The sequence below is a fragment of the Rhyacophila brunnea genome, unplaced genomic scaffold (assembly GCF_057557595.1).
Source record: "Rhyacophila brunnea isolate RB1 unplaced genomic scaffold, BYU_Rbru_1.0 scaffold_9, whole genome shotgun sequence".
Taxonomy (NCBI): Eukaryota; Metazoa; Arthropoda; class Insecta; order Trichoptera; family Rhyacophilidae; genus Rhyacophila; species Rhyacophila brunnea.
In genome coordinates this window covers 22653710-22679044 of record NW_028233361.1, presented here as the reverse complement: position 1 = coordinate 22679044, position 25335 = coordinate 22653710, and the positions used below count along the sequence as shown (strand labels likewise).

Below are 25335 nucleotides of genomic sequence, written 5' to 3'. Positions count from 1 at the left end.
TCCACTGCTGGATAAAAGCCTCCCTAGCCTGATTCTACTCCTTTCTGTCATTTGAATTACGGTATTTATCAAAATCTGTAATATTATATTTTTCTACATATTCATATCGTTATCATTATCATCATCAACTATGATCAATCCACTGCTGGATGAAGGATTCCGCAACCTGATTCTACTACTAGCGGTTAAACGAATTTGTGATATTATACCTATTTCTATCATCCTTATCAACATCGACCTGAACCAATCCACTGCTGGATAAAGGCCTCCCTAGCCTGATTCTATACCTTTCTGTCATTTGAATTGCTATATTTATCAGTGACATTATTATCTAACCTATCTATATATAATGCCATTATTATCAAGAGCCTCAATAAATCCACTGCTGAAGGCCTCTCTACGTTGATTGTATTCTTGACAGTATTGAATTTCTATATTTATTAAAAATGCCAATGTTATTTATCTACATATTCATATCGTCATCATAATCGTCATCATCATTAACCAGGATCAATCCACTGCTGGATGAAGGATTCCGCAACCTGATTCTACTACTAGCGGTTAAACGATTGCTATATTTATCAAAATTGTTGCAATTATATTTACCCATTCATAATATCGTCATTATCATCATCAACCAAGATCAATCCACTGCTGGATGAAGGTTATCCCAACCTAATTCTACTCTACTTGGTCATATAAGTTGCTATATTTTTTTAAATTTGTGATTTTATATACCTACCCATTTATATTGTCATCAACCTGTATCAATCCACTGCTGGATGAAGGCCTCTTTAAGCTGATTCCACATCTTTAGGTCTTATTTCTATCAAATACATTTTTTATTGATCGTCTAAGCTAGTCAAGTCAAGTTTATATGATTCAACAGAAAATTTAAAAACGTAAGTATATAAAAAGTTCTTTTTATCTTGTAATTATTTATGATTTCATTTCCCATACGATTTATCTGGGTCAGCAATCATTTTCGTCTGATATGTAAGCATGTTAGTTTCAGAGGTTTTTCATAGTGATGTATTTATAATTAGGAATTATGTATTCCATTTTATAGTAGTTACAATACAATTTCCGATAACAACCGAAATAGCTATCGACCAAAAGATAATTACATTTGTAGGATTTAATATAGATGGACAGATACAGAGAAACCCGAAACATGCATTTTAAAAAACATTAATTTATTATTTTTTGGTACTTACATAGTGAATTTTTTCCCACCATAGTTATTATTGGAAGGATTTCTTATGTCGTATAATATACGCTTTGATTATTATAAGATATATTTTTTCAGTTATGTTATATAGAAAGCTTTGACTTCGACGATATGTTTAATAACTTTCAAAATGTCAAAGAAATGCCAAAAATCCGGTAAGTATTTTATGATTAATTGACAAGGCGGAAAGTCTTTTTCCAGATTGGCATATTGTATTGAAAATTATTTTCGCAATATTATAGGCCAACATCAATTATGTTCTTCTTCGATGGCGCTACAGCTCAAGTCAAGCCCTGGCCTCCTCCACCGCCGGTTGAACGGTCCTCCGCACGTCTTTTCCAGAACCTGATTTTTAGCAGCTGGTTGGCATCTTTTGTAATGTTATCACTCGATCGTGTGTGTGGCTTTCCCACTGGCCTTTCCCCCCTGGGTTTCCTTCGAGGATCTTCTTCGGTATCCGTGACTCAGGCATGCGCTGGACATGGCCTGCCCAGTTTAGCCTCTGGAGTTTTATGAAGGTGGAGAGTTTTGAATCTTGGTATAAGATACCTAAGGTTTTCATTAAATAATACATAATGAACCTATATTGCGATTGAAAAGTAACGTGTCCGCATTTTAAACTGTGGTATCGTATTCGAATCCTAGCTCTGGAAAATTCACATTAAGTCCGACTATATTCAGGCCGGGGCACAAAACTGTGAATTTCAGTCGAAGTGCTACTGCAAATGCTAATGTAATATGGTAAACTTTTTGTAGAAAATAATGGTTATTATAAAATGGTACTGAATACATTAATGAATGTGAACGAAATATTATTCAATTGAAAATCTCTATTTACTGTGAACAGGTTACCGCATTGCATTTAAATGTAATCAATATCTAGCACTACCATCGTAACTCGCAATGCAGTGCCCCCAGAACATATACCTAATGAGTTAAGCGAGTACCTAGTTAATATCCTTTTCTCGTAAAAAAAATTTAAACCTCTTCGTGGTGCGACCACGACTCATATCGGATTAGGGATTCCAATCCCGGGATCCCGAGCTATTTTCGATACCTATGAATCCCGGGATTGATAAATATAATCCCGGGATTTCGGGATTGATGTTTTTATCAATTTTTATTGAAAATAAAATAAAAGCGAAAATATAACAGAAAAAATACTTTTAATAAAAAATAACTACATTAGAAATAAACTGAGTTTGAATGAAGTTTGATTTATACCCATGTGTAGGTTGCCGATTCATTTTATTTTTTCACATAAATTATTAAAAATAGAAAGATTGGAAAAAAACAATGCTTCGCACTTTTAACAAAGTAATTCCACTTCATACCTACGTTTCATACGTTTTACGGCAGTTTCGTATTTGGCTGACTAATTAGATTTATGAAGCGGAAAGGCCATAAGTACGCCATGATTATTTGCTTTACTATTTTAAATCTCGCTAATCCATTCATAAAGTCTTTACTATCAGAAACAGCAATCTCCTATTAAATTCACATTATTATTTATATTACAATATTATTTACTCTATTAAACTTGTGTATTTCCAAGATTGAACGTATACAATATTAACAATAAATGTCTTAAATAGTATAAATTATACTAGATTTATTTTTGACCGATTTTATCAATGTTAGATATTTGTAAATATAAACTTTTTATATTAACAATGGAAAAAATGCCAATCCCGGGACCAGTCCCGGGATTGTCAAATTGTAATCCCGAAATCCCGGGATCAGAATTTTGGCTCGGGATTGGATTCCCTACATCGGGTTATAAAGCCGGTGAAAATGCTTATTTATGTGATTATTTTTGATCAAAAAAGATATATTACTTATATTAAATTACGTCAGTACGTTCAATAATTATTTTTGAAGTCCATCGGCGTATTTCAGCCAGGTCTCGTTCAAGGATATATCCGGCCCAGATTATCAGTAAGGATCATAGGAAAAGTCTTGCATTTTTAAGTAAACTCCAAGTTATCAGAGGTAAAATGCGGTTCATCGCTCTCTAAAATCTACAATGATCTGAATTCATACATAGATAAAAAAATAATACAGTTTCTAAAGTGCACGATTATTGTTATTTATCTATGCCATGTGATTCCGGATTCATAACAGAAGATGCTAGCGCACGCGAAAGAATAGATTAAAGATGTAAGTAAATCCTCAAACAGTGACATGCACAACGTTCGATATTTATTTTGAAATAATATAGTCGAGTTTGACCTAAAACAAAAAAACGGTGTGCAGGGATCAATTTCGAAAAAAATATCGTAATAATTGTTTATAAGGCGGTGGGAGGAGGCAGGGTTACTAATGTCTAGGAAGTGCCACTGACTTGTGGCTAAACTACTGACCTCGCACTTTTCCGGGTACATTACTAATACCTAGACACTTTGAGTTTAGCAATAAAAACCAGCTGGCCTGCAGTTATAACTACCGGTGCTCACCTATGAGTTATTGCGACCTATTGCATCCACAAATGGTTATCAAACGCACGCGGCCTAGCGGTCATAATTATTAGGATCGTTTGTGTCAGTTTGTATCATCGCCGCTATCTTGTCCTTAACTGACACAGACCTTACGTGTCGTATAATACTAAGAGGATGAGTGTCAACCAGTGACGTTCCGTGGGAGTAGGCAGATTGAGCGTCGCTTGGGGGCGGCAGGTACCCAAAGGGCTGTAAATCGAGGAAAATCATTATATATATATAAATAGCTACCTAGACTTATTAATAACGGAAATATCTTTCCATTAATAAAATCAGTTCACTGGTTGGAAACAAAATGACGTATTAATTGGGTACTATAAAAATTTTAAAAGGATTTTCTTGTCGGGTTCGCGATGTCTAGTTTACTTCAGTTGTTCTTGAACGTCACGTTCTTGGTGAGCAGCAATGACACGTGCATACCTAATTTAAAATGTATCCAAATATGTTTGCCAGTCGCTCGCGAGTTTTGGAAGTTGGCAAGTGTATTTTTAAATGTACCTATCTGAACCTATTGTCTGGCAGTATTGTCTATTGAAGCAGAGATGGCATTTAAATTAGATTTAGTGGTATATAATATATTGTTAGTAATGTATCCATACTATTCCATACAACAGATTTCTTAGATATTGGAGTCATGAAAGGATGATATAAAGTACTGCATAAAAAAATGTGGCGGCATTTTGGCATTGACTAGGGGTGGCATTCTGTATAGGGACGACACTGGTGTCAACCTGTTGAGAAGGCTGTTTGACAGACAAATCATCCGGGTTACAATCCTCAGTCCTCATGACAGAGTAATATTCCATTCACCTAACTAAATGATTTGTATGTATAAATATAAACAATATTTGAATTATTGAAGTGTGGAACGCTAATGATTGCTAATTTAATATATATGTAATTATTAATTATTTCGGCGTTTTGAATGCAGTAAGTACCTACCTGATAAAAAATATGTTTCCCTGATAAATGATTTTTAGAAAACAATGTCGGTTATTATATAGTTATGTAATATATACTGTAACCCTAGCGGCGGTATTAGTGATTATAAAGTACCAATAGGTCCTCACTCCCAATGTAGATTTTCCTGCAATTTCTATTTCAGAAAATGCATTTTGATATTGCATAAAAGGCGTTAGAGCAATTTTATGTCATATTGATAATTATTATTTTGACCTATCATCTGTAAACCGCGCACGTTTTACCAAGTGTTTATTATATTATTTATTAGGTACATGCCTAAGCAGATAATTATGTTCATTATATTATAACATAAGATTCGATTCAATCGATGTTTGAAAATATATACATAAATGGATTTATGTAAACATTGATTTACCAATCAATGTCTTTATAATAACATTTCCGCTGCAAATAACGCATTTGAAGGATTTTCTACGTCGGCCAATGTCAAAGAGCGGTCAATAATGAAATGGATATTTGTATTAAATCGCATTTATGTTGATAATACCACGATTATCTTTATAATTATTACACACAATACTAAAATGCTATTTACTTTTTTCGTGAAACAACGATATAAACAATTTTGAAATTTTGGTGCCATTTATTTACATATTAACAATTTAACCAAATAGTTTCAGTTTTATAATCACAATAAAAACGTATGATAAAGTAGTTATAATAATTAAAATTTATTACATACAATATGAAGACTGGAGAGAGATTTCAGGGAGTTTTTGAGTGACGAACGCTATTTTTATCAAACATGTTATTATTTTTTTTCTTATTTACGTTTATTTAACGAGGAGCTGATTTAACCATTCGGGGACTCTACTCGTGGCACAAATTGAGGAAACATAAAAAATGTTTTTATATCATAATACTAAACAATATAATGAAAATAAGAAAGTGAAATATGTACTGAATATAATGAAAAATTGAATTTCAGAATTATTAATTTCTTCAATATAAGCAGTAATAAAACGTCTAATACTATAATAATTGATTCCTTTCTCGAACTCCACAACAAACAAAATGTATCACATAATACGTAGGTATATTGTTTCAAAAATTCACTAAGAAGTATTGTTTCTTTTTATAAATGATTCCAAAGTATTATGTATCATTGAATATCTTTTTATGTTTTTTTTTTCCGACAATGTCCGATCCTATTAGGATCATATGGGCCTCCACAGAGTAGAGGTTTGTATTAACAGATTTTGTTTTTTACGAGAAATGGATGTCAGCCTCTTGCTCAACCTATTAGGTCCATACCCTGACTCACACACAAATTGAAAAACAATATGTGTACTCGCCAGACCCAGGATTCGAACCTGTTTATGTTTTACTACACATTTATTTTGTCTTTCGAATCATAATCGAAATTATCTATAAACTTTGTTAAAGACAATGCATCTATTTGAATAGTTAGGTTCCTACTAGAATCTTTTGAGAGAAGATAATAATCCTACAGCCATTAATAACAATTGACAATTTTTACTGCGTTCATTCTGGGGGCTCAGAACAGATTAATAAATATAATTCAGATAGGCTATACCCCAATACACTATATTTTGAAGCAGAGTTTTGAATGTCGAATGTCCCACGAAAATGAAACACATATTATAGACGTGCAATAGTGTGCGATGCAACCTTTTATCCCATATTTTTCCACACTTGAGATCGGTTGCCTGTTACTCGACACTCTAGATATTTAAGTTCTCTTTTTCTTTTTGATGACAGTTGGTGATCGAGTAACCTAGAGGCGAAGGATAAAGTTAGATATGGCTCGATTTAGGCTGTGACGCCATCGAAGAAGGAGATAAATCTATCTGAAGATTTAAAATTTGATCAGTGAGGGGAATGATAATTTTTATTCAAATATATATTATGAAATGGCCGTAATACCTATTGTAAAAAATAGTGTAAATATTGGGCACATAAACAAAAAACATGAAAATGTTTCAAGTACCTATCTAAAATAATATATAGGATGCCATAATGATTGCTTTGGAAATCGGAACTAAATATTATTACATTTATTACATTACAATATATTAATTGCCTTAATTTATCTGTATGTAATGCAGCGCAAAGCAGCACTCTTTCTGTTTGCGAATTGGACACATTAAACGCATTGAGCTCACCGACAAGGAAGTTGACAAGTGGCACTGCCACCTGGTATTTTTCTAGATTCAAATAGGTATGATAGTTAGCTAAATAAGACTTAATTGAGACTTCGTAGCTTAATACAAAAAAATATGATAGTTATTTTAAAATAAATACTTGACACTGTAATGTACTCATGCGCCTATCGATGCATTGTTAATTATTACATTTTATTACTAAAATAATATACTATAGGTAATATTACGAACAGCAGGAATTATGTTTCAAATTTGTTGAAATCAGGTTTTTAATTATACGCCAATAACCAGCGGCGATGTTATTTGATGCAAATGACGCAATCGATTCGGCAGAATTTTTAAAAAAGGGCACCGAAACAGTGACTTATGCCTAGCCATACAATGATAAAATTATACCAGAATCTTAAAAATATAGCTACGTATTTCTCATAAATTGAATTTATAGTTTTACCAGGTTGGTATCTAATTCGAATTACTTGATAGTTTTTGTTATTCTTTTCATCATAGGAGCCTCAAAATCAGTGAGTGCCTCGTGCTTTCATCTCCCTAAATATGACACTATCAATAAATATTATTCTATGTAATTATAAGCACTCTTGCGATGAGACGGCCTTGACGCTGGCCCTTGTGAAAGGAAGACGACATTCGTTTAGGTTTGCCGACAAAGCGCCTTATGTTTAGTGGACCAGAAGGACAATGGAGTACAGGAAGACTACGACTTTGTAAGCTCTATTGGAGAAGGAAAGCGAAGAAATCTGTAGCGACAGAGAAAAAAACGTATAACGTTGCCCTCAGAAAAATGATAAATGCGTTGCAGATTTCTGAATAAGTGATCAAATTTCTAATCATATTCTCAGTAAATAAATAATTACGTACTTAATAATATAAAATAATAGTGTTGCCATAAGAGGACACGTTTTATGCAAAATGGTAGCGGTCAATGCTAGGGCACATTGTTGTAATAGTATGTCGTAACAATCCGGAAGGAGACCCTGCTTTTGCAACCAAGTAGAATATTACGAGATTGATTGGATATTAGGTATACATTTTTGTATGACGTAGGTAAAATACATTTCAATGATATATCATGTTTTATGTTCTAATGTATTTCATGGACCCACAAAGGGGGGGCTGACAGAGCTCTAGCCTGGGGGCTCGGGGTCTGGGGGGCGGCATGGTGAGATGACCTGATAATTGAGATAAACACACATCCCAAATTTGTCCTAATGTGGAAAACTGTCTAGTTGTGTGGTGCAATTTTTGATTATTGTGTGTCGATATTCGACAACTCCATGATTCAAATGGATTTATTCAACAATACAAAAGAATCGCTAAGGTACTGTTCGGTTATACGGTATACAGCGGAAAACACATTTTGAAAATAGCCGATAAACTGGATTATTTGTTAAGTTAACCTAACCTAACCAAACCTAACCTAACCTAACCTAACCTAAACTAACCCAAACTAACAAATAATCCAGTATATCGGGTATTTTCAAAATGCGTTTTCCGCTGTATTCCGTATAACCGAACAGTACCATCGCTAAAAATACACGGAATACCTTTAATTTTACCTGAAACACCATTTAGAAAACGATTCTGTAAAAAGTCCCACTGTCTTTAAAATGTGGGGGTCATGATGTATTTCAATTATAAGACATTGATCTGAAGCTGACCAGATTGTAATTAGGCACCAGTGGCAAAGGGTGGGGGTAGACTGTAAAGATTCGACATAAATAATAGTGCACACAACTTTATCAGTCAAACTTATTTATTTTCATTGAACTAAGACTACAATGTTTAGATATTGTTTGTTAGTTTTTAAAATTCAATTAAACCCTGCCTAATCCGAACCATAGTAAATAATAGTCAAAAAAATAATTGTTTATCTATAAATAATGCAATTGACCCATACATAATTTTAGATATTTAAAGATTTAAAAATAATTTTTATCTGTTATGGTTTGGTTTAGGCAGGGCTTAATGAATTTAAAAAAAAAACTAACCAACACCGACTGCAATATGACGTATTCTTAATTTAACAACGACTGAAAAAATATACACTATTTTTATGGGATCGCCCATAGCATACCTAAACTATTATGGTTTGGTTAAGGCAGGGTTTAATTGAGTTTTATAAACCACCTGAAAATTTTATTGGTTTAGGTGCCTACGTGAAGTAATAGCATGTTTAGAGAGCACCTTGTAAAAATTTTGCCCTTACGATAACCTACTATTGGGTTTTCAAAATATAGCCAAAATTTTTATTTTATTGATTCTTACACTTAGATTGTGATAAATATGTACCGTTTTAAGATTTTAGTACCCACGTACTTACTGATTAAGCGACTGTCTCGTCTACTTCATAGACTTAAACTACTTAGACAAAAAAAAAAACAACACTTGGGCTTTTCAATGCTTTTAAACTAACAATAAGAAACTTTAATCTTTGCGGTTGCATCTATCACATAATCAGTGACGTCCCTGGATAAAATGCCGCCCCTAGGCAGCGCCAAAATGCCGCCACCTTTTTTATACAGTATTTTTATCATTCTTTTATGAGTCCAATATCTAAGAAATATGTTGTATGGATACATTACTAACAAAATATCAGACTAATTATTCGCAAATCTGCACGTGTTGTTTCTGGTCACCAAGGACGTCGAAGGGCATTGAAAGTAAACTAGATATCGCGATCACGACAAAACCACTGAGCAAAATTTTTTAATCGAAAGATACTTTCGTTCACTAAGTTTAGGTAGCTATTTCTATAACTCGCTCATGAGAAAACAATACCTCGTATACCACAAAAGACGAGATGAAGAAAACTCTCTATAGTCAGTATTAATCCATAAAAATTCTTATTTTTTTTTGTATTTCACTATTAAGATTAATAGTAGAATACGAAAAATGCGTGATAAATTTGATGGAATAATAGTGATTGGGTATATAGATTTTTTTTATCTCATGTACAAATAGTGTCATGTGGCATACGAGGCATATGAGTGATATTCTAAATGATTCTCCTCGATTTGTCGCCCTTCGAGTAACTGTCGCCCCCAAACGACGCTCTATATGCCTACCCCCACGGGACGTCACTGCACATAATGTATAGAAAGATATAGGTACATAGTGCTCAAAGATGCCCAAATGAAAATCTCTCTTGTTCAGATTTCTTTGAAAAGAAAATAACGTCAAATTCCACCAAATATCTTGGTTCGATAATATTGAGTTGATAATGTCTGTATTTTTTTAATATAGACATTATCAACATAAAAAATATAGGCATTTAAAAAAATGTCTATATACGCAAATAATATTATTTCGAAAATAATGTTACATCAGTCTCATGATCATTCTTGACAATTTTTGTTTGTACATTTTTTTTCATAATAATATGTAAGTATCGTTTATTGAAAAAACGACGAATCAAATAGATACACAAAATTGATTAATTTGTGTGAAATTCGCGTTGTTCAAATAATTGTTTTTAAATTCGTCGCGAAAGAATTTTTCTGACAGTAATATCCTTGAATTTGATGTCTTGGCGAGCGCAATGTATATATTTATGTAACGAAGTAAGTTTGATTAGTTATGTTTTGGATAAATTAAATATCATTCAGAAGATATAATATGAATTTATACAGGGGCGCACGAAGGTATTTTGGCGCCCGAAAAATGCGCATCTTACGTAATACAAAACACGTAGATACCTATACGCATTTACTACCAACCTATACATATTAAAATCGATGGTATCCGGTAACCATTAAAAAATAGAATATCTACATTTTACTAACTTTTTGTTAGTAGGTATAAATATCATATAATACTTGTTAATAGGGAAAACAGCGATTTTTTAACATTACATACAATTAATTGGACGAAAGATTAAACACTCGATAACGTAACATTCACATAAACGCATTTTTTAAATGGCAAAAACGTTTGTGCCTGAAACGATTTTTTGGCGAAAAAACATTTAAACCAAAACTAATTTTTACCATAATCATAAGAATGTTCGTTCCGTCATAATTTAGTAATTTTGGGATGAAATTTTTTATTCGTGCACGTTCAACGAAGCTCATTTCTGCGCCCCTATCCGAGCTGCGCCCGAGTCGTCTGCCTCATTACGACACTGTCATTATAAATAAAAGTTGTTACCTTAACCGTCCAATAGGCTCTATTTTCAGCATATAAGTATGTAAAAGATTAAACTACAATACTCCCTGGAATACAAGTTTCAGTCTAAAAATTATTTAAATTAATTAATAAATTCTGCATGTCCCAGTACCATAGACCAGTGGCGCACCCAGGATTTATTATTGGGGGGGGGCCCAAGGAGGAAAATGTAAATTAGTCCCATAGGCTCTTTTTCTTCTTCATTTAAATATTTTTAGATATTTTCACAATACACGGCGGCGATATATTTGTACAGTTTCTCCTAGTTTTTATTAAATTGGAGGCATAGTTGTGGTAACCGTTGAGCGTGTCATCAGCGACTGGCGGATTGGAAGTGAACAGCGACCATGCTGGACATGTGTACCTAGTATGCTAAAAGATTACTTAAATAATATCGGCTGTGCTACCCGCTTGGTCTAGAGCAGTGTTTCCCAAAGTGTGGTACGCGTACCCCCTGCGGTACGGGAAGAGTTTGGTGGGGGTGTGCGCTGCACCGGGTTATGGCTACGCCTGGTGCAACAAGCATTAATACAATATCCATGCTAGAAGGTTTATCGCATGCGGAAGAAGAGCAATTGTTGGAATTATTAACTTCAGACGGACTCTTGCAAAATAAATATAAGGAATGTACTTAAACATCATTTAGGTTGCAAATGCAATATGTGTATCCAGTTTTAACAGAGACATTCCTGAAATACATATTGCCTTTTCCAACTTCATATCTATGTGAAGTTGCTTTTTCAGCATTTGTAGACATAACGTAAAAAAGGAACAGTCTTTCGGGTGTGAAACCGGACCTCAGATTAAAATTGATTACCAATGAATGTTATTTTTTATAATATAACTTTGATTTATATTTTATTATGAATGAATTTTATTCGTCGTTTATTATTATTTTGTTTATGTACTACAAAAGAAATATATAAATATATTTTGATTGTTATTAAAGTACTTATATGCATTTTTCTCAGTGTTACGAAAATTATAGAAGGGTTACACAGATGTCGAAAGCTTGGGGAACACTGGTCTAGAGAGCTACAATATTTATGCCGAATTTCACCGAAAAAAATGTTTTTTTGATTTACACCACCACCGTAGTGGGTGTAGTCGTTCTTTTCGACGAATGTTTGTCGTAGATTTTTGTTTTTTCAATATTGAGGTTTCAACATATTAATCGATAATGGACAAAAAAGTATTATTGCATTTAAATTATACACAACCTACTCAATACAACACAGCCTAATATCTCGCTTATCGGTATTTTGTCTATTGCACTCGGTGTACCTACACCATGGCCCCCACATCCTGAAACGGGCCCTCAGGCTAGGGCAGTGGTCGGCAAACTGCGGCTCTTTGGCCCCTTGAGTGCGGCTCTGCCACAGATGCTCTCTGCCATATTTGACATGGCTACAAAGAAGAAGCAAAGAAAATGGAAGAGGATAACCGTAAATGTAATGTTGAATAGACCGAGACTTCGCGTTTATTCAAAACTTAAATGGCTTACCGACCTGTATTTATGTCTCGGGAAAAATTGGCGCATTGAAATTTAGAAAGATACAACTAAAAACTCGTAATTTTGCGCTAAATATTCTATCGATGATGCAAGGAAGAAAGCAGCTGAGGAGAAGAGTCAAGAAAAATAAAGTTCTGTATTTAATTAGGTACTGAATAAAATCTGTCAACAATGTTAATATTGCAAGTTTTGTGGTTAGTAAAAAGATTTCCAAGAGAGGAGATCAAGGGTAAATTAAGAAATCGATTTATTGATGAGAACCTGGAATCGTGCTTAAAATTAAATCAACAACATACGAACCTGACTTACCCAAACTTTACAAGGAGATGCAAGGCCATTATTCACATTGAGTTTGTCACATTGTCATGATTCAATTTTATGGATACCTGACTTACAATTTAATTTTTATTAATAAATAAGATCATTATTACGTGTGATATTCAGTTTTATTCAGTGTACCTACCTATAATTTAATTAGGACTTAAAACTTTAACTAAAGTAAATTAGCAGTTTACCTACTTACTACCTACGTATATAATTTAAGTTTAAGAATTTTGCCTCTCAAAAGAAATCTCAATCGTTGTACTGTTGATATTTGGCTCTATTGACTAATGAGTTTGCCGACCACTGGGTTAGGGTATTTGACGGGCCCCCTATCCACCGCTTAGATTAAAGGCAGTGTGAAATACTACATTAACGTTTTTCAAATTGTGTTTTAGTTCAAATTGAGGGTACTTATACATTGAATTATTGGCGATTTTCAATACATCTACTTTAATAATGGAGCTGTCGAGTATCGACACATAATAATCAGAAAATATATTGGTCCATTATATAAATTAAAATGTTCATAGACCTGAAGTATAGTAGCGCCGCAGGCGACTTTTTTTTACTATTAAGGATAATTTATGATGTGTGTTTATCTCACTTATCTGGTCAACCCGACACGCCAGGCCCCCCACAGCCCGGGCCCCCAGGTTAGAGCCCTGTCAACCCTCCCCAGCCATGACCTATACCACTCCGGAATTCGGGTGGACACCGAGAATTTCATTAGGGAACGGGTTTCTAAAAAAACCTGACATTGGTGTTTCGAAATTTTTGTGTTAGAAATTAAAATCTAAGAAATTTTACTAAAAAGGATGCTGGAGAATTACAAATCATTTTTTGCCGTGTTGTTTGTCTAAGCCCAAGGTATAGTTTATTGGCTTTCGATTTCAATGTGTAAAATCATTCTGATGATTTTCATATTTTGGGGGGGGCCAAGGCCCCCTGCCCCCCCCCCCCTGGGTGCGCTACTGCCATAGACACAAATAGGCATAGCAACACAGCGTTGCAAAACAACCGAAAATGGAACACTGAATATACCCATCATTAAAATATTATTATAGTGTAAAATGTTATTCATTTAATTTATTAGCTCTGAATTTAGAAGCATACTTATGTTGTCAAAAGCTCCATTTCGACTGCTCTGCAAACCGTCTAACGCCATTTGGGAAAATTGTTCAGAAAGGAAAAAAACTAATAATTAAAAAAAATAATAATTTAACTATTGAGCGGAATTTCACAAATCCATTTTTTTACAAATACGCTGCGCTATGAATTAATACACTATTTTAGGTTCCCTTTCAAATATAAAGAAAAATTATATAAAGAGCGAAGTTGTTCCATTCAGTATATTGGAAATTCGGCATCTGCAGTTGGCTGTTTTGTGTGAAGAACGATAACGCATTTAAATTCTATTTGTACTATTCCATAAAACTTAAATTCAAATTCCATCAAGTATCTTCGATCGATAATATTTATAATACATTTATTTATAGGTGTAGAAGTTTGAAATGTTGTGTGAGCATAGAAAACAATATGCTTTATTACAAAACGCTATCAAAATGTCATTGTTGGTCAAAAGTTCAGTTGGCTGGTTTGTCGTTTAAGCAGTCGATTTGTATATAGTAAGGAAAAGAATGAAGAAGAAAATAGCATTAAGAACACCCATGGTCTGGATCTAAATAGGTACATAATAATTTATTATTATTTAGTACATATTATAAATTGTTGGTCCAGCTGAAATTTGGGGCTGAACAATTCATAAAATTTTATATTAGGTTCCAATCTCCCAAACAGACGATTCTATAAGTTATAATAAATACATGGATCATATTATTATATCCAATTTCATTAGTTGTTTTAATATTGGGTACGTAATAAATTTATTTCATTAAATTAAGATTTCCATGCTATTATAGACTATAAACCTAACAATATTAATAAAACATGATACGTACATTTTTTTGTTATATATTATTATTAATAAAATGATTGACTGCATTTATAATGTTTTGTAACAGAAGCTGACATACAAGAAGCTAACCAAAACAAAAAAATCAAAACATATAATACGACCTCAAATAAAAATGATAATCACAATAAAAATTTAAAAACAACAATATCTAGTTCGAGTTTTTTTTTTTTGTAAAATAATACAAGTGGTCAGACGGGTTATATTCTAACACAGCGCCCGGCAACCTATGCCACGGGTGCCACTAGGTGGCACGCGAAAGGATTTTTGGTGGCACGCCTCGAAAATAACGATTTATTAAAATTATGAAATATATCATAAACCCGTATCGAAATCGTTTAACAATTCGGAAATGTGCATAAAATTAAAAACTTCAAACTATGAATCAAACATTGAGGTGTTAGCTTCCAAAATTGAACCTAAAGGGAGTCACTAATGTTTAAATATTGTAATTTTACCACGTTTTTATTAGCTCGTATTCTTGTTTGTCCGGTACAGATTTTTTCTTGTGCAGTACAAATTTTTTCTTGTTTGTCCAAGATTTTTTAACTAACTTCACGACTAGCTAGACATTTGAAACTTTTAGAATATATCAGAACACGACGACAATGCATTCTTTTAAAACTTTTGGCCACCTTTAAGCAGAATTGAATTCATTTTCAGTTAATTCTGTTTGTATGTTTCGGAAAAAAAATCGTTAAAAGTAATATTTACTACTCACTATTATTGGTTGCTAAGTGGGTCCTATCAACTAAATTATTAATATATACGTGCGTTACTATGGAAATCTCTCGGGGGAGTCTGTAACCCCTAGAGAGCGCGTCTCCAGGTGGCGGATAGGAGAATGCCCTAATCAAGGGTAGGAGAAAAATAAAATATCTCCCGCGGACCAACAGACCTGGCCCTCCAAGTTGGGGGTTGGGCAGAGGGTTAACCACTCTCTCCCGTGAAATCACCAAAGGTTACTAATACTACACAATGCCTCGGACATATGGCAACCGCTTCTAGACGACCCGGACCGAAAAATGGACTACGAATAGGATTTTGGAACGTACTCAGCCTATACCGAGCTGGCGCAGCTCAAAACCTAGTGGAAGAACTGTCAAAATATACGGTCCAAATTACCGCCATCCAGGAAACCCGTTGGCCGGATAGCGGAGAACTTATAGTCGGACAGCATGTTATCTACTATAGCGGAAACACAGAGGGGAAACATGTTTTCGGAACAGGTTTTGTGGTCGCTAGAGAAGTAGCAGATGCTATACTTTCTTTTGAACCCGTAAACGAGCGCATATGTGTGCTCAGAATCAAAGGAAGATGGTTTAATATATCACTTGTGAATGTACATGCCCCGACAGAGACTTCAGAAGAGGCCGAAGCCTAGAGCTCTCTGACCGACTGAGAAGTGGAAATGCAGCGTACTTCGCGCTGAGTCGTCTGTTCAGGTCCAAAATGCTGTCCATCAAAACGAAATTCCGGGTGTATAACGTGGTCATCAAGCCAATCGTCATGTATGGATGTGAAACGTGGGGTTTAACAGAAAAACAAGAAAAGGCGCTCCAAGTGTTTGAAAACAGAATCCTCCGGAGAATACTTGGACCCGTCAATGAGAACCACCGGTGGCGCATCCGCACAAACGCTGAGCTCTTCGACCGATACCAACCTAGAATCACTAATATTCTGAGGTCAAGAAGGCTCAGATGGGCGGGCCACGTTGTACGATCTGAACGATCTAGAACTCTCTATAGGATTTACAAAGGCACACCAGCTGGCACTCGACCTCTTGGCCGCCCTCGACGGAGATGGGCGGACAACATTCAAAGGGATGCGGAAAGGCTGGGGATAGTCAACTGGGAAGAGAGAGCGCTGGACAGAGATGCCTGGAAAAACGTTGTGCAGTCGGCCATGGACCTGAACGGCCCCTAGCGCCAGTTTAATAATAATATAGTTACTATGGAAATCAATATGAAATGTCAAAATGACATTTCAGTATTTTATATTTATTCAGTATTTCTATTAAGTAGAAAAAAAAGTATTTATTAATACATAGAATTGTCAAGTTTATATGATTCAACAGAACATTTAAAAACGTGGTACTTATATAAAAAGTTCTTTTATCTTGTAATTATTTATGATGTTTTTATGTAGCGTGTACTACTATAGTCAAATAAAATTGTCTTACAATAGATTTACTGGTTTTATTTCAGTGGCACGCTGAGTGTCCAGTACTTTGAATTAGGTATCTCTTTTGTGACACGCCAATGCATTTGAGTTGCCGACCGCTGTCTAACAAATGTGCCTATTCAAAGAACTACTGTCACTTTTTAACGGATGATTCAATAAAACTTTTGATTTTAAGAAACCGCTGTTAACTCAATGTTATCATATTATCACCTAGGTACATTATTTGACCATTAATAACATGTATTATTACAAAAAGATCTCATCAAATGTAATCTTCTTCTTTTATGCCACACATCCGATATTGAACGTCGGCGATGAATTCGATCATTTTCTCCCTATCTATCAGTGACGTCCCGTGGGGGTAGGCAGATTGAGCGTCGCTTGGGGGCGGCAGTTACCCAAAAGGCGGCAAATCGGGGAGAATCACTAGGTGTATAATAAATAGAAAAAATCATTAAAAAATTCAGCTCACTGGTTGGAAACAAAATGTATTAATTAGGTACCATAAAAGTTATAACAGGATTTTTTATCGGGTTCACGATGTCTAGTTCACTTCCGTTGTCCTTGGACAACACGTTCTTGGTGAACAGCAATGACAAGTGCATACCTAATTTAAAATGTATCCAAATATATTTGCCAGTCACTCGCGAGTTTTGGAAGTTGTCAAGTGTATTTTTAAATGTACTTACCTATCTGAAAGATAGCAGCTGTAGACACGCTATATTGTCTATTGAAGCAGATATGGCATTTAAATTAGATTTAGTGGAAGACGTAGTATTAGTAATGTATCCATACAATACATTTCATAGATATTGGAATCATGAATGGATGATAAAGTACCTACTGTATAAAAAAAATGTGGCGGCATTTTGACTAGGGACGTCACTGCTGTCTATCGCTACATACTCTTAATAAAGAATGGAGTGCTGAGCCAGGACGTTCTTCTTCAACCAAGGAATCGCTTACATCTTCCCTTCAATTATGACATACAGAAGTTGATATCTCTCGGGATGCCGCATGATGTGATCAAAGTATGCCAACTTTCTTGTTTTTATTTCTCTGATAATTTATTTGGTCTTTTTCATCTTCGACGTCACCTAAACATTTGTAACTTTGTCTTTACAGCTAATACGGAGCATATGTCTGTACACCTACATTTCAAAAGCTTCCAGTGTCCAAGCAATGACGTCCCGTGGGGGTAGGCTTATTGACCGTCGCTTGGGGGCGGCAGTTACTTGACGGGCGGCAAATCGAAAAGAATAATTTTGTATACATATAAATAGTTAGGTACCTAAACTTAGTAATAACGAAAATATCTTTCCATTAGAAGAAAAGCGACACGGATCGTCCTTAATTCCTCAAGATATAACAAATTAATGTACCTATCGCAAAAATTAAATGTAAGAAACTTCTGTATTAATAACATCAAAAAAAATTCCCACTTTTGGGGGAAAATATTTATAAATTTAATTTTGTAAGTTTTAGTGGTAGGTTATTTTTTGTTAGTAATGCACCCATAAATTACATTTATTAGATATTGGAAACATTCAAGGATGATAAAATGGGGCGGCATTATGGCGCTGCCTAGGGGTGGCATTTTGTCTAGGGACGTCACTGTGTCCAAGTCTTCACTCCATATACCTAATAGGACTGAAAAACATAAAACAGTCATGTAAAAGCACCCCTGGCTTTAACGACTTGGCATTTTAGTTCAATGGTATGGTCCTAGACATGGCCCCCACATCCTGAGGCGGACCCCCTTACCTATTGCTAACTTTAATGCAGTGTGACGCTCAACAGTGACGTTTACCAAATAGTGTTCTTTGTAAAACTAAAGGTATTCAGTGTATTTTAACGGTTTTTTAATATACATACATAAGAGCCGAGCCACACCGGGCGACTCTGGTCTCGAGACCAGTCGCCGAGACCAGACCGATGCATGCAGTTATATGGACCATGCCACACCTGGTCGCCCAGTAATCGCGCAAGCAATAAAGTCGCGCGATCAGCAAAATCTCGTTCGTGCGCTCGGTCTGGTCTCCCGGTCTCTCTGGTCTCTCTGGTCGGGCGATCGGTAGCGATGTATGAAAACATATAGCTATTTATTGGGCGCTGCCACACTAGACGACCAGTCGCCGGCAGCCACGCCGCATTTTTTGCATAATTGCGTGTACATTCATTATTGTTATTATTATTATTGGCCTCTCTGGTCGCCGGCAAGTCGCCCGAGTAAATCGCCCGGTGTGGCTCGACACTAAATGAATTATTATGGAGTTGTCGAGTATCAACAAAAAAAATCAAAAATTGTATCGCACAACCATATATTATATTTAAAAATATTAATATTCTCGAACCGAAGGCGACTTTTGCCCCTATTAGAGCAAATTTGTGGTGTGCGTTTATCTCATTTATCCGGTCGACCCGCCACGCCGGGCCCCAAGGCTAGAGCCCTGTCAGCCCCTTGTGGGGGACATGGTCGTAAATGGTAGGATTGTACTTACTAGATATTATACAACCCAGATAATAAGATAACATGTACCTAGTTGAGCTATTAAAACCTATGTGACAAAATTTAAATTTTACTGTAGATACATAAAACTGCTTTATAAACACAAAAATGAAAAATTGATTTAACTAAATAACAGGTAATGGAGGGCTCGTCATCATCAAGTGGTTGTAATCGTTCCGATGTGATGGATGTATAACGGTTTTATTTAAATGAGCCATCCTAAAATCCGGAGTTTCTATGACTACATTATGTTATAATGTCACCATATTCGATCCTAAGAGGATCATAATATGGGCCTCCATAAACTTAATAGATGTTTTTTTACGATAAGTGGATGTTAGCCCACTGGGTCCATCATGGCCCCCACAAGGGGGAGGGGCTGACAGGGCCCTAACCTGGGGGCCCGGGCTCAGGAGGGGCCCAGCGATGCGAGTCGACCAGATAAGTGAGATAAACACACATCACAAATTTGCTTCACTAGTAAAATAAAGTCGTCTGCGGCGCAGTTTTCCTTCGATAACATTATTATTTAAAATTATATGGTTGGATGATACAATTTTTAATTGTGTATCAATACTCGACAACTCCATAATTTAAATGGATGTATAATAATATACAAAAAAAACTCATAAAAAATCCTAGCCTGGGGGCTCACTTCAGGATGTGGGGGCCATGGGGTCCATACTCTGAGTCTAAACATACACTGAAAAAAAACAACATGTGAATTTACCAGACCTGGGATGCGAATACGGGATCCCCAACATTATAAGCTGCCACTTTACCACTCAGCTATCGTGGACGATAATTATTTTAATGGTAGGTATATAGAAAATTGATGGTTATAATAAATTAACAATACAAAAAACAATGTTGAAAAAGTTGTCAAATTATAGGTTTTAACAGGTCAACGACGATACATTCAACAAAGCTTGTGTTGTATACAGTGTCTGAACTGGTTCAGAGTTCCAGTTCATAAAAACTGCACTGTAATATACCTACATACCTAACTACCTACCTATTATTATAAAGATTCAAAATAAATATATCTATTCTAAAAAAATGTGGGTGTGGCAGTTCTTTAAATTTCCATTTGAAGTATGTACTGTATTTTTTTCAATCGTACACATCAACAACAAGGTTAAATAAAACTCTGGACATTACGTGCTAACACATTATTTTTACCTAATAATACTGGTAGTAAATAAATGTATATATCCCTTCTAAAACGGAGAATTTATATACCGATTGAGGATGTATCTTATCGGAGTTTCTACGGTAGGTTGTTGGTCATTCGGTCATCCCATTAGTCCATGCACTGGATCCAAACACCAGGGTGATTGAAACACCCCGCCAACACTGAATATATACTACAATTTTAATGGAATTCTACATTAATTCAGAATTACAAAATAGTTTAAAAATTATCTATATGCATCGATATGGGGTCGAAAATTATTCAAGTAATAATATGATTGAAAATGACACCTATCAATGGGAAACGATTTACATAGAAAGTGGTGTACGCTTGATTTATTCTTCAGTTCAAAACTGAGGGAATTCTAACGTTACATAATTGAAATTTTAAGAGCAAGATGAGAAGAAATCGTAAATAATAATAGAAAATATATATTACCGTATATATTTGTAAAAAAACAGTATTTATAAGATAACGATGATTAAATTATACATGCTATTAAAAGTAATTTCATTAATAAAAACACACGCAAATAACAACTGTCGATTAGGTGTAGCAATTTTTTTAGGTAATTGTTAATTGGTTTGAGAATAATTTAAATGAGCGAGGACTTCCATAATTTATTTGTAAGCAAAAAAAAATGTTGGCACAGTTATCTATAGAGTTTGGAATCATTTAAATAGTGTAATAAAATTAAACAAATCATAGCCAGTAGATAATAAATGTATCCGTGGAGTCTGCTTTTTGGACTTTTGACATTAAATAATATGTATGCAACAAAATATTGATTTAGATTAACATAAAATTTTTCCTCTTTACTTATTTTAGTAATATTTTTCCTCCGAACAGAGTTTTTTTTTGCAATATTTCAATAAAGTTATATTATTGAATGATCATGGTTCGTAAAATCAATGAACATGTATATTTTACATAATATTACAACAACTAGGGCATATTGGAAAATGTATTTGATTGACGTAGGTACATAAATATGACAAACTTATTCACACTACAGATATAAAAATGAGAATTTAACCTTTAACCACATTAGTTAAAAACTCTGTTACCTCCACTTCCGTCACATTCGATAATAATGTGTCAATATATCTGATCATTAAATTTTTTTTTTTAATATATTGTGCCTGTTCATTAATTTCAAATCCAAGTTTCCGCTAGTCATCATCATCATCATCATCATCAGCCTGAATCTATCCACTGCTGGATGAAGGCCTCTTCAAGCTGCTTCCACTTCTCTCGGTCCTGTGCATTGCGTCGCCACGTACGTCTGCAGAGTTTTATCATTTCATCGATCCAGCGGCCTCTAGGTCTACCTTGCGGACGTTTTGTACATATTGGATACCACTGGATGACTGGATTTGTCCAACGATTGTCTCTTCTTCGAGCTATGTGTCCAGCCAATCTCCATTTAAGGCTTTTGATAAACTCTATTACATCGCCTAAAGCGCAAAGTGTTCAACCAGTGTGTGCTTCCCGTGATCACATATGCGTGTGAAACATGGACCCTAAGTAACAGAGAGATCTTAGAATAGGACAACGTGGTGTATTCTGGGCATAACGCGAAAGGACAAAAAGAGGAATGAGTGGATAAGGAAGCAGACAAGGGTTCCACTAGTAAAGTTGGGTAAACATCGAAATATAATTATGTTGCCAAAGTTATGAACATCCATTCAAATGCGTGATATTCGAGCAATAGCAATTTATGAAATTTTAATAATTGTATTATAATGTGTATTATTATATATATCGCTATGTTTTATAGCATGCTCAATCGCGATAAGATTAGGTATATAGGCCTCCAAAGAGTGGATGTTGTAATAACATATTTTTGTTTTTACGAGAAATGGTTGTTAGCCACTTTCTCAACTTATGAAATCAATACTCTGGGCTCAAATCGTAATAAAAAAAACATGTTATTTTTTTCGCCAGACCCGGGATTGAATTCGGGACCCACGACATAACAGACCGACACCAGCGCTCGAAATGGAAAATTTTACGAACCAGATCGGTCGAACCGGAGCGAGTTTTCTGAAGATATTCACATATTTATCAAATTGTATGTGTTTTTTATAAAAATAAGTGTATTAGATTTTTTATTATATGGCTTATATAGCTCATTCAGTCAAATTATTTTTTCCACTAATTTTCCGATAATGTTACCGATTTCACGAACAGGAACGGCGCTCCGTGCGATCCGGTCCATTTCGAGCCCTGACCGACACGTTACCCGCTCTTCGATCGTGACTGTTTCTTTGCTCATATCATCGATGTCGATTAAATACGTATAAATAAAGATGTAACGTTTTTTTTTTTTTTAATATATCATCGTATATCTCAGTGCTCCGCAACCGGTGTGCCGCGAGACGATGCTAGGTGTGCCGCGGAACATTGCTTGCAAAAAAAAACACAAATATTTTTTTATATTATACGATACTACTTACTCAATAGCCAAATTTGCATACATGGCTGGTAATAAATATATTTGAGCACCTGCATGAACTTAATAAAACAATGCAAGGTCAGAATGAAAAATATATTGACCTGATCTGATAAATTAGAAAGGTTTAAGACAAGGATCTCTACAGATGTACCCAAAGACCTACCAGACCACCAATGAAAACAAGCAATTAATTTTGGATCCGTCTCAAAAACATTTAACTTTGTTTCAAAAGAAATTTCATCATTACCTTCATACAATCAATACGACTGGATTCGAAACCCTTTTGCAACCAATGCCAAAAATTCTATAGAACCTCTTATGGTATTTTCTGGATTTCGGTTAATAAAGAATATCCTCGTATTGCTGACAAGGCTACCAAACTAACTAAGTATGGCTAAAAACTTGTACGATCATTGAAACAAGCTATTTATTGATAATACCAATACATGGGAATAATAATGTACATTTTGTTCTTCGTCGTGTGTTATGTTTATTTAATTATTTGTCAAATATTAGGTATGTAATGTAATTTTGCTGCCCTGGGGGGCCAAGCTCAGGGGGGGTGGCGTGGCAGGTCAGGCAAGTAAGTGAGATAAACAAAAATTACAAAATTGCTCTAATTGCAAAAAATAGTCGCATGCGGCGCTGTTTTACTTCGCCGGCATTAATATTTTAATACATACGATTGTGGGATACAATTTAATATTATTGTGTCAATACTCGACAAATAATTATTGTTACCGACAACTAACCGTAGTTCAAGTGGATGAATTAATAAATACAAAATCGCTAAACATAGAATCAATACGGTTTATTTTACTTCGAACATCATTTGAAAAACGCTATTTTAAATTATCACACTGTTTTTAACCTTAGCGATAGGTAGGGGGGGTGCGCCGAAGATTCTGACCTGGGTTCCATGTTTTGGTGTATAAATTGTTTTATGTGTGGTATGCCGCGGAATTTTGGGAACACCTTTTGTGTGCCGTGGGTGAGAAAAGGTTGCGGAGCACTGGACTATATCTCACAGCACATGACCGACTCCAAAATTAAGAAAAGGTAGTATCAGCACATGTACTTATACCAAATTTCTGTGAACATAAGAAATAGGTGAAAATCCGTTGGCAGTTTATTGACAGGTGTACATAAAGAGCCCTAGTATTAATATAATGTTAGTAAGAGTAAGTTTATTTCAGTAAATGTTAAGAAATTGTTTTACAACGTTTTTATTAGCTCTTATTCTTATTTGTCCGGTACAAATCTTGCAATAGATTTTTAACTAACTTTCCGACCAGCTAGACATTTGAACGCCCACGGTGGCCGCGCGGCATAAGCGTTGGACTACAAAGCCGTGGGTCCCAGGTTCGAATCCTGGGTCTGGCAAGTACAAAAATTGTTTTTCAATTTGTGTGTGTCAGGGTATGGACCTAATAGGTTGAGCAAGTGGCTGACATCCATTTCTCGTAATAAAACAAAATCTGTCAATACAAACCTCCACTCTGTGGAGGCCCATATGATCCTATCAGGATCGGACATGGTCGAAAAAAAAAAAAAAAAAAAAAAAAAAGACATTTGAATCTTTTAGAATATGTCAGAACACGATGCCAATGCATTTTTTAAATACTTTTAGCCATCTTTAAGTAGAATTGAATTCATTTTCAGTTAATTCTGTTTTGTATGAAAAGTTATTTCGGAAGATATCCGTAATCCAATCCACTATTATTGGTTGCTAATGGGTGGTCCTAGCAACTAAATTATTAATATCTACGTGCGTTACTATGGAAATCAAAATGACATTTCAGTATTCTATATTGCTTTGTTTGTTGCAAAATAGCAAAAAAATGATTTGTTGACAATTGCCTTATTTGTGCTAAATTATTAATAGGTACATGGAATTGTCAATTTTATAAATGATTCAACAGAAATTTTAAAAACCTGGTAGGTATATAAAAAGTTCTTTTTATCTTGTAATTATTTATATCTAAGAATTTAAGTACTAAAAAATTTAAATCTAAAAGAGTACACATAGACATTTACTTCGTCCCATTATATTAGATAATACAGGCGTATTTTCAGAGGTTTCCGGAATATTCATGGTAAGTATTAATATATTATTGCTATTCTATATTAATGATGTATTATTTTATAAACGTATATTA

The 25335-nt window shown here is 34.7% G+C and overlaps 1 protein-coding gene across 1 annotated transcript; it reads left to right on the top strand.

The window, feature by feature from the left end:
• Positions 1 to 15821: 15821 nt before the first annotated feature.
• LOC147063399 (protein CFDP2-like) lies at positions 15822 to 16214 on the top strand. Its single transcript, XM_085959408.1, has one exon. The coding sequence runs from the start codon at positions 15822 to 15824 to the stop codon at positions 16212 to 16214; it is 393 nt and encodes a 130-aa protein (XP_085815534.1).
• The last annotated feature ends 9121 nt before the right edge of the window (positions 16215 to 25335 follow it).